This window comes from Tursiops truncatus, chromosome X (assembly GCF_011762595.2).
Source record: "Tursiops truncatus isolate mTurTru1 chromosome X, mTurTru1.mat.Y, whole genome shotgun sequence".
NCBI classification, from domain to species: Eukaryota; Metazoa; Chordata; class Mammalia; order Artiodactyla; family Delphinidae; genus Tursiops; species Tursiops truncatus.
The window spans coordinates 33,565,065-33,575,454 of NC_047055.1; the positions used below are offsets into that span (position 1 = coordinate 33,565,065).

At 45.3% G+C, this 10,390-nt stretch overlaps 1 protein-coding gene across 3 annotated transcripts in view; it reads left to right on the top strand.

Moving 5' to 3' along the window:
- The window catches only part of AMOT (angiomotin), a 60,420-nt gene extending 51,273 nt beyond the window's left edge, over positions 1-9,147 (top strand). For all 3 annotated transcript variants that reach the window (XM_019949585.3, XM_033849509.2, XM_019949586.3), the window contains 4 exons: positions 4,118-4,240; positions 5,241-5,473; positions 6,608-7,297; positions 7,647-9,147. In XM_019949585.3, coding sequence (XP_019805144.1) covers positions 4,118-4,240; positions 5,241-5,473; positions 6,608-7,297; positions 7,647-7,744 — 1,144 coding nt within the window. In that variant the 3' untranslated portion in view covers positions 7,745-9,147. The remainder of the gene's footprint in view (positions 1-4,117; positions 4,241-5,240; positions 5,474-6,607; positions 7,298-7,646) is intronic.
- The last annotated feature ends 1,243 nt before the right edge of the window (positions 9,148-10,390 follow it).

The window sequence follows — 10,390 nt, forward strand, 5'->3', positions numbered from 1 at the left end:
CCAGGACTTAAATCTACACTTTTGACACCTTGAGTGCTATATATACTCTGCTGCCTCCCAGATAGGATGATTTCAAAGATGGTGAAATAGGGAGTATTACCTGTTCAAGAGTTACTATTTGAGGCTTATTATTTAGTTTCTTAGACTATTATAAATAATCACAAAACATGGCCTATATTATAACTTCATATTATTGTGTTCCTAGAGTATTCCTCTCCAGATGCTTAATGTAGATGAGGGAAATTACTACCAAGTAGGAGTTCATCTCAGAAGAACTGATTTGGCAGTGCAGATCTTTAGTTTCAGCTCACAAATGGTGATTTATTTCCGCATAGCAGCAAAAAGATAAAAAGATAACACACCCCATCAACCAGTAATTTATTTCTTTGCATTTACTGAATCAGGTTGTTACCTTTCTCTGAATGTGCAGTGTTTCACTTTTATTTGGGACAAAGTAAATCTGGGAAAGAAGGAAGTAAAGAAAGGGAAAGCAGAAGGTAGAAACTGGTCACACACGTGACGCATGTCTACCTAGTCTTGCGTTGTGGAGGCCTTTCTCAGGTTCCGTCCCCTGCTTTCTTCTCATTCTACCTTCTGTCTTAGTTATCTTGTTCTCTACTATAGCTTCAAATAGTAACTCTGACATCTCTGAGATTAAAGTTAGAATTTTCAACAACTTGTTGGATGGATATTGTCATATGGCTATCCATAAGACACTTTAAGTCCACTGTAACTAAAATCAAAACCCATTATAGGGCTTCCCTGGTGGCGCAGTGGTTGAGAGTCCGCCTGCCGATGCAGGGGACACAGGTTCGTGCCCCGGTCCGGGAAGATCCCACATGCCGTAGAGCGGCTGGGCCCGTGAGCCATGGCCGCTGAGCCTGCGTGTCCGGAGCCTGTGCTCCACAGTGGGAGAGGCCACAACAGTGAGAGGCCCGCGTACCGCAAAAAAAAAAAAAAAAAAAAAAAAAAAAAAAAAAAAAACAACCATTATAGGCATTTTCCAAAAAGAAAGAAAGTTCTCCTTGGTTTCCTATCACAGAAAACGAGCAGTATGCCATCTTTTCTGGTCATTTGAATTAGAAACAACAAAGTCCTCATTCATTCTTCCCTCTCCCTAACACCCACATTTAAATAGTCTCCAAGTTCTAGCAGTTCTGCGTCCTGTAGCCTGTTTCCATTTCCCTTGCCACTTCGCCGGGTCCTGTTTTCAATATCTCTTGCTGGGATTATAACCTTTCTGACTGGTCTGCCTGATTCCAGTATTATGGCCCCTCTAATCCCTCCATTACATTTCAGCAGAGATAATGCTGTCTTCCTGAACCACAGCTTGGATCATTTCATTCCCTTTGAAAAGCTCTAATAAGCTTCACCGCCTATTGGAATAAAGTCCAAACTCATTTCTGTAATAGTTGATTATTTACTTTTTTCCCCTCCCCTTGCAAGTTCCCTACAGTCGGGGACTAGTCTTATCCATGTCCATCCACTCTCCAGCCTCCCAGGAACTTCAAACACACTGCTCCACTCATGGTTGAGTTCCCATTTTAAATAAACAAAAGGGTGCTACCGATAGGAAAAAGATGGACTTGAAGTTTAAAAGGCCGCTAGATGTTTTAATTAGGAGGTCATGGGTGACATTCTAGAAAGCAGTGTAAGTAATGTGACAGGGATAACTTCATCAGAGGAAGGAGAAAGAAGATGACTGGAGGAATAGTTGCCAGAAACCATTTACTTAAGAATTTGAGGTGCAGGATAGTAATTCAGGGATAATGCGGTTTGGGGTCTGTAGGTTGTCATTTCAAGCCCAGCATCTCTCTACTGATGTGCTTAAGGGTAGGCTCAGAGTACTGGAAGTTAGCAGGCCAAGTTGCTCCCTCAAATGCTGTGCCTGCTTGCTTTTGCTTAAGCCATTGCTCAGTAGCCCCAGTCTTCTAGAAGGAAGATTGATGTTGAAGGCCGTCCTGGCAGCTCTGTAGGAATTCACTAAGTGCCCCACATTTTCAGGCTCCATTCCTGAGGAGTTCACAGTGTCCATATCAATTAGCTGGCAGGGCTCTGTGTCCCCAGAATGGTCTTTTATGCAATGAAAGTGGCTCCCCCAGGGACAAACCGTACGCTCAAGTCCCCAGTGTCCGTAGACACTATGCACTTTTAAAAGAGGCCTGCCTCTGAAGCCTCTGCCATCACATTGGAACTCTGCACTGCGGGGATCGCCTCCAGGATCATACCAAGAGCTGGAATTCATTCAACTCATACTCTCTTGTATGTTATTCTCTTTCTACCTACACTTTTCTCCCTTAATAATAACTTGTTGAGTGTTTTTACTGTGCCTGGCACTGCATGTTTTACATGCAAACTTTCATTTCATCCCCCCCAAAATCCCATGAGATATAAGTATAATTATTATCTCAATTTTGCAAACAAGGAGCCTGAGGCTTAGAGCAGTTAACCCAATTCCTGAGCTCATAGAGTTTGTTAGTGGCAGAGGACTAGGGAAAGTGGGACTTGACCCTGGCATGGCCTATAGTCAGGGCCTGTGCTCTCAACACTACACAATGCTGCTTCCTCTTGGGTACTTTGGAACACAGGGGCCATTCCCAGTAGGACTACAAGCCAGTGAACTGCACTAGAGCAAGTGTAGAATTCCGAGATACTAAAATATTTTGAATTTAGCAAATGATGAAAGCCACTGGGGTCCTTTCCCTTCTTGTTCTCCAGTTATTTCACCATTCAAATGAATTGTTTCCACCTTGCATATAAGGTGAAGCATTTTGGGGAACAGTAGTTTTGCAGAAGCTCACCAAAATTCCCCAACTTTAATACCAACTTTCTGCCTCTTCATTTCCCTGCTCCTTCACAGCCATCTGCACTGGTCACAATCTCTATGCTAACAGGACGTAACCAGCTGCCAGCAGAAGAGATGCCTGGAGTTCTCCCACAGATCCTCATTCTCAGAGGAAGTATAATGCAGCAGTGCCAGTTCATTGTTTCCTCAGCCTATAGTCTGGTTTTCTTTAAGACCAATATAATTACATCAGCATTCTTCCTAAACTCGTTTTCTTTCCCTCCAAGTTACTCAAATGCGATCCAGTTTTCTTTCTTCCCTTCCCTCTTTACTCTACCACTAGTTCTAAATGAACTAAAGAAAGATGCATGACGTCACTTATCAGGAGGGTATAGGATTCCCATTATGTGTTTGACTTGTGCTGTTTAAACATCAGCCTTGCCCATGGGTTACATCCTTTCCCCTCCTCTCCTCTCCTCTCCTTTCCTCACTTCTCTTCTCTTCTCTCTCTCTCTCTCTCTCTCTCTCTCACACACACACACACACACACACACACACACACACACACACACACACACTCTCTCTCTTCTCCTTATTAATTACCCCTTGAGTTAATGGCCTGAGACACTTTCAGATGGAACATGATGGTCCCTCATGCAGTTGGGACCCTGGCAAGAGATTAGTCACTTAGTTGGGGGAGACTCATTGATTTGGCACTTGAATGTTTCAGATATAGCTTAGATAGGAATCAAGGGGCACGGACTCAAAGGCCCTGCTTCTCACTCAGCTCCCATGCCCTACCTGAACTTGGCTATTGACATGTCTAGAGTTCATTTCTAGCAAACACTCAGGTGGAGTTACTGCTGTTGAATGTAGCAATAGCTCTTTGGTACTTTCTCTGACTTCCTTCAAAGTCTAGCCTTTTCCCCTTCATGACTGTCATGAGAATAAAGTGGGCATATCTCATATGTAATATAAATAATCATATAAAGTGGAAATATGAATATCTTCCTATTGCCTGGTCATGATCTACAAACTTGAAGGGACTTTCTGCCAGAGGTTTTGGGAGGGTGTCTCTCTAGTTCTGAAGGCAAGCCTGTGCACTTCTCATAGAATTCATCACTGACTTTTGCACTTATGTCTGTCAATAACCTCTTCTAGCTCTGAAAGCTGAACCTTCCCATCTTGGAGATTCTTATCAGTAAGTCACCCGGAAACCGACCTTTCCTAATAAGTTTGATTTCAGTGTAGGGCCTTCCAGCCTAAGGCTTTTGACTTAGGACAGAGATTTTGTTGCCCTCCCGTCATTATCACTGCCATTTTCCTTCCCAGGGACACAACAGTCATCAGCCACTCTCCTAACACCAGCTATGACACAGCTCTAGAAGCTCGCATCCAGAAGGAGGAAGAAGAAATCTTGATGGCCAACAAGCGTTGCCTTGACATGGAGGGCAGGTAAAATGTTGATCTGGACTCTGGTGGATCTGAGAAGTTGATATGGAGACCAGATAGGTCAGTAGGGAAGGGCAAGCATCTTCATTCACAACAGGGGGACCTGATAATGCAGCCTCTCCCAACCCCTGCACCCCTGCCAGCCTGTTATTTAGGATTTGAGATGCAATGACCTTTACCTTGATCATTCCCACTAACTCTGGAATTCCAAGTAACACTGCTTTTCCCATTGTCCTTGGTAAATTGCTTCCATATGCCCTCTGCCAGGACTGAATTGTTGGTATTTGCACTCTGAGGTATTCTTTCTAGCATTGCACCTCAACTCTGTGGTACAGCAGAGTGCTCGGTAAAAGAACATCCACTCAGGGCTTCCCTGGTGGCGCAGTGGATGGGAGTCCGCCTGCCGATGCAGGGGACACGGGTTCGTGCCCCGGGTCCGGGAAGATCCCACATGCCGCGGAGCGGCTGGGCCCGTGAGCCATGGCCGCTGAGCCTGCGCGTCCGGAGCCTGTGCTCCGCAACGGGAGAGGCCACATCAGTGAGAGGCCCGCGTACCACACACACAAAAAAAAGAACATCCACTCAAACTCGGAGATAGGGCATCTGATGTCTCTTACAAGCGCGTGATCATTTACTTATTAGCCGAAGTAGCCCATTCTTAGAAGTTCTCATCTTCTCACTGACTGACTCATCATTTCCATTGACTCAGATTCTTCACTAGGGTACCCACTACATCAGTTTACTCTCTCATATACAGCCCTTCTTTTCACAGATACTTTTCTTTGGCTTCCTAAGGTTTAACTGACAACTCCTGGATGTTCCTCTGTGCCCATATGGGTGTGCATTAAAAATTGTTGCACACTGTCTCTTGTCTTACAACTCAGAAATAAGTAGACCACCCCCTAATCAAAAATATAACGGAAGCTCAAGTCCATGCAGGAAGTGAGACCAGAACCTGGAGGTGGCAACAGTGTTTTATATGTTCTTTGTCTTTGGCTCCTAGGATTAAGACCCTCCATGCCCAGATTATTGAGAAGGATGCCATGATCAAGGTACTCCAGCAGCGTTCCCGGAAGGAGCCAAGTAAGACAGAGCAGCTGTCATCCATGCGGCCAGCAAAGTCTCTGATGTCCATTTCCAATGCTGGATCAGGCTTGCTCTCCCATTCTTCCACCCTGACTGGCACCCCCATCATGGAAGAGAAGCGGGATGACAAGAGCTGGAAGGGGAGCCTAGGTAATGACAGTAAATAAGGAAGATTAAAGTGACACGTTTAAAGAGAGCCCTGACTTGGATATGTGCCCACGTGGCAATGAGAAGGAGTAATAGTCCCACTTCTAGAGAGGAAGATATACCTGGTTGGGTTTTGTCCTCCTAAGAGGCTGACTGCATATTTAGGAGACACCATGAAGTCTCACTGAGAGAACACTGGTTGAAGCCACAGCCCTAGACGATAAGAATCCTGAGTTCTGTTTGGGTGGGAAAGAAGATAACTTCAATTTCCTCTTAAAACTTCTCAGCTTTGGCCTTGGCCATGCGGAACCTTTTGTCTTTGTCCAAAGGCCATGTGGCTTTCGTGTCACTGAAAATTTCAAAATTCCAGCTTTTTCTGTGTTCTTTCCTCCCATATAATAGGAGGACGCAGAGTTCTAGTTAAGCTAAATGGAGCTGGGTGGCAGGTTTTTGTTACCAGAATATTCTGAGATGAGAACAGAATGTACTTTTTCATTCCATTCCTGTCCATTCCTTCCCCTCTAATCAAAACCCCAGAAGTATTGTGGATACCACGAGGCACATTTTTGGAGGCTGAGGAAACAAGCTATGTATATTTTAATTTGAGCTCTCTTTGTTGCTTCTAATACCTTTCTTGGTCCTCTGACACTTGCAGTGTCCTTTGCTTAGAGTAGGTATTTGGGGGACCATGGTCATGGTTAGAACCTTAGATCACACAATTACTATCACACTCCTCTGCGACCACAGACTTCTTTCCCTGATCCTTTCCAGCTGTTTGGTAATGGCTGGTGTTGGTTATAAGTGGAACCAAGTAGAAGCATTCTGACAGCTCGTTGGAAATCAATCACCATTGGAAAAATAAATCAGAACAGATACCCAGGACACTTAAAGGTTTAATACGTTTCGCTGGGGGATTAAAGAATGAGAACCAGAAGGGATCTGCCAAGTCTGAAAGAAGCTTTTAGCCACGGTGGGAGGTGCCTGACAAACTGATTCCTGGGTTCACTGGAGGCAAAAGTAGAGAATTTGGGACCATTCCTATTCCTCCTGAACCTCCTGCAAGGAAGAAGAGGTAATCGGATGTCTATATTGGAATAGCCTGTAGTTTTCTAAGCTCTTTCCCTCTTTCCTTTGTAGGTATCCTCCTGGGTGGAGACTACCGTGCCGAGTCTGTCCCTTCCACCCCCTCGCCTGTGCCGCCCTCGACTCCCCTACTGTCAGCTCACTCCAAGACAGGCAGCCGGGACTGCAGCACGCAAACAGAACGGGGAACGGAACCCAACAAAACCGCAGCTGTCGCTCCCATCTCTGTTCCTGCTCCAGTTGCTGCTGCCGCCACTGCTGCCGCCATCACTGCCACCGCTGCCACCAACACCACCACCATGGTAGCTGCTGCTCCAGTGGCTGTCGCTGCTGCCGCTCCAGCCGCCGCCGCCACCGCCGCCGCCCCGTCTCCAGCAACTGCTGCTGCTGCTCTCGCTGCTGCTGTTTCTCCAGCTGCTGCTGCTGCTCAGATTCCAGCTGCTGCCTCTGCTGTTGCTGCTGCTGTTGTTGCTCCTGCTGCTGCTGCTGCTGTTCAGCTTGCTCCAGCTGCTCCGGCTCCGGTTCCAGCTCCGGCTCCAACTCCAGTTCCGGCTTCAGCAGCGGCTCAGGCTTCTGCTCCAGCTCAGACTCAGGCACCAACTCCAGCTCCGGCTGCAGCTGCTCCTCCAGCTCCAGCTCCAGCTCCAGCTTTGGCTCAGGCTGAGGCTCCTGCAAGTCCAGCTGCCGGTTCTGGACCACGTCGTTTGTCTATACCAAGTTTGAGCTGCAATCCAGATAAGACAGGTAGTAATTCTCTGGATCAGGTAGCCCTGGGTTCCGCCCTCAGTGACAGATCGGGTGGTTGGCCCGCTGTTCAGGCACAGCCGGTCATATGGGCAGGGCTTTTCAAGTTCTAAAGCGGATTAATCAGAGGAGATAGGGGCAGAGAGTCTGTAAATGACTTCTCCAGGATAGAACGGGGATGAGTCAAGGTCATTTTCCCAGTAAAAGTAAATGCTCAGGTGAACAACAGGGGGAGTGTAGTGGGCCAATGTCACTTTGCCTGAGGCTTAATGGGGGCTCTAAAGCCACTTCTAAAATTTGAGTTTTCACCTTGTCCCTAAGTGTTTTCTAACCCCTTATTTCCATTTAGATGGCCCTGTTTTCCACTCCAATACTCTGGAAAGAAAAGCTCCCATTCAGATCCTGGGACAAGAGCCTGATGCAGAGATGGTGGAATATCTCATCTAAATGGCCTAATCAAGAGCTGCAGTTTATCAGCAAGAATGCTTTTAATCATTTTTCCCTTTTGTTTGTTCTTATTTTGAGGGTGAGGACAAGGGTTGGGTGGGGGGATGTTTTTTAAAGGGACTTTTTATTGAAACAACATAGTACTTAGGTAATACCATATGAACTCCAGTCTGTTCTGGTACACTTAGAGAGTACCTCTAAAGACAGATCAATGAGAATGTGCTCTAAAGTTTATTGTTGGGATTTATACAAATTCTGGGACTGTTAATAGCTGGATATACATCAGTGTTTTCAATGTGCTGAAATTTGTTTAGCATTTCCATATTCTGGATCATTCTTTAATCGAAGAGCACAGTATGTTTGGAAGACAGTGTGTAACATGTAGTTCAGAAGTCGAAGCCAGAGAGGATTTGGGTGTGTGCTGTTTTGTATAGTTTCCATCTAGGCAGCATCCAGAAAGAGCTCTCGCCTCGGGCACATGAAAGGGAATAGTTTTAAGAGCTATGTAAACTGGAGAAAAGGTAGGGAGTATTGGGGTGTGGAAGGGTGCTGGAGCTAATTTTCCCTCCCAATTTCCCAGCTACCCTGGGCCAGGAGATTGTGTTTATCTTTATTTCAGTGGTGCTTTGGAAGTGGATTCTTTTGGTTCCCTCGTGGAGGTTCATACATTCATATATATACTGTGGAGTAATTTATGCATTTGGATAATTAATATATTGCTTTCAGATGCTAGGAGAGTAAATTAGCTGAGTGATGTACAACTTCTTCTCTCTTAGGGAGTTAGACCATCCGAGGCCTTGATGGAGAGTTAGTTGCATGAGGCGCTGTATGCAGACTTGTGGTCTGTGTGTAGCCAGGAACATAGCTCGCTTGCCTTTCCCGAGACCAACCTGCTTAGTGTTTATTTCTTCTCCAGCACAAATTCACTGGCTGTGTCACCAGTCTCAAATTGCCAATCATTTGCAAAATGAGGAAGCGTTTTCGTTGACAGGTTGAATGCTTTGAATTTCTGGTGACTACTTTGAAATAACTCGTGTTGTTTTCCCAAATTCTTAGCATACGTCTTAAAAGGCATATATGACTATCACCTCCAAGGGAATAGCATCAGAAGCCCAAAGTACTATGCTGCAGTCAGGGGAGAGGGAGGCTGCAGCAGTATCCTCAGCTACCTCTTCTCACTGCCAGTGACTCCATCTTGGAATACCTTTGGAGAGCAGCAGGAAACGCACATGTGGGCAGGGACCAAAGAGGCCGTGGCTCCAAGCTTTGCCTTAGGTCTGCCTCCAGGGACACAGAAGGGCTGCCTGTTGCCACAGGTCTCTGCCCTGTGTCGCCTCTCTGCCCTTCATTAAGGTGATAAATCCATAGACAATGTCATTAAGATCAGTTTTCAGGGGTATTGGGGGGGGTGAGGGGAGTGGGGGTATTAGGTAAGGGTGGGGGGGTAGAGGTTTGGGGATATGTTAGTTAGAAACCAAATTCATAGAAGAGTAGGCCTGATATATTACATTGTGAGGCATAGTGGCTGGAAGGAACTTTAGCAATATAGCCATACCCCCTCATTTTAGTAATGAGGAATCTGAGACCTGGAGAGGTTAAGTGACTTTTTCAAGATCACACAACACAGCTTTCCACTCTGCCGATTACCATGCTTAATTTGGGAAACGCTTATATACAAAAAGCCCCACTTTAAGAAAAGACACTGACACGGTCCAGGGCACATGCATTTTGGAAAATGTCCCTGGCTTGAGTAATTTGTCCAAGGTTTTGAATTCCTATCTTGCCTCTCCTGCAGTGCCTTTTGCAAGGTTTTCCCTTTCCTGATCCTTATTTCAACACTGAGCCACATGAAACATCCCCCTAAGAAATCAACCTCACTTTTCTTGCTATGGGATTGGCTATCTCGGATCATCTTACAGGGTTCCTCTGCGAGTATAGGAATGGTATATTTAACAATGTTTTTCTGGTCATTCCTAAAGGGAATTATTTTGTATGTGGTGAGGGAGAGACAGGAGGGAAGGTGATGTGATTTTTCAGCCAGTCTTGACATTTTCAAAGATGAAGTGATCATCCTACACGAGTCCTCAGTCATCAAGTGAATCCCAAATAGAAATTAAAAGTGCAGTTGTGTTAATACTCATACTACCCTATAGTCACAGGGGAAAAAAATCCTTCAAATAGTAGAAGCAACAAGTAGCAAACTTCAGGACTGCTACTTTCTATTCAAATAAATAAAAAATAAATAAAAAGAAACCTTTCATCTACTCCTTTCATGGTTATGACACATTGCCAGAATTTTTGCTAGCTCTGGGAGCCGTCATTTTAATCACATTCTGTAAGGTGACAAATGTCATACATTCCACACTGTGGGGCAGCCATCTCTTTAGACTCATATATTTTGGGGAAAGGAGGAACTTCTTGGCCAACTACTATTTTGAACTTTCCACAACTTCTCTGCCCCCTCACACCAGAGGCAGTTCCTTTTGGCTCAATTTTTTATCACAGGTAATTTGCTAAAATAATATGGAACATCTAAGAGGTGGAAGAAGTCCATGTCAGTGTATTATGTTTACGAGGAAGATAGATCCAGCCTTTTCAGAAAATCTCTAATAGGTGTCATTTAAAAACTTCAGGTTTATGGGAGAA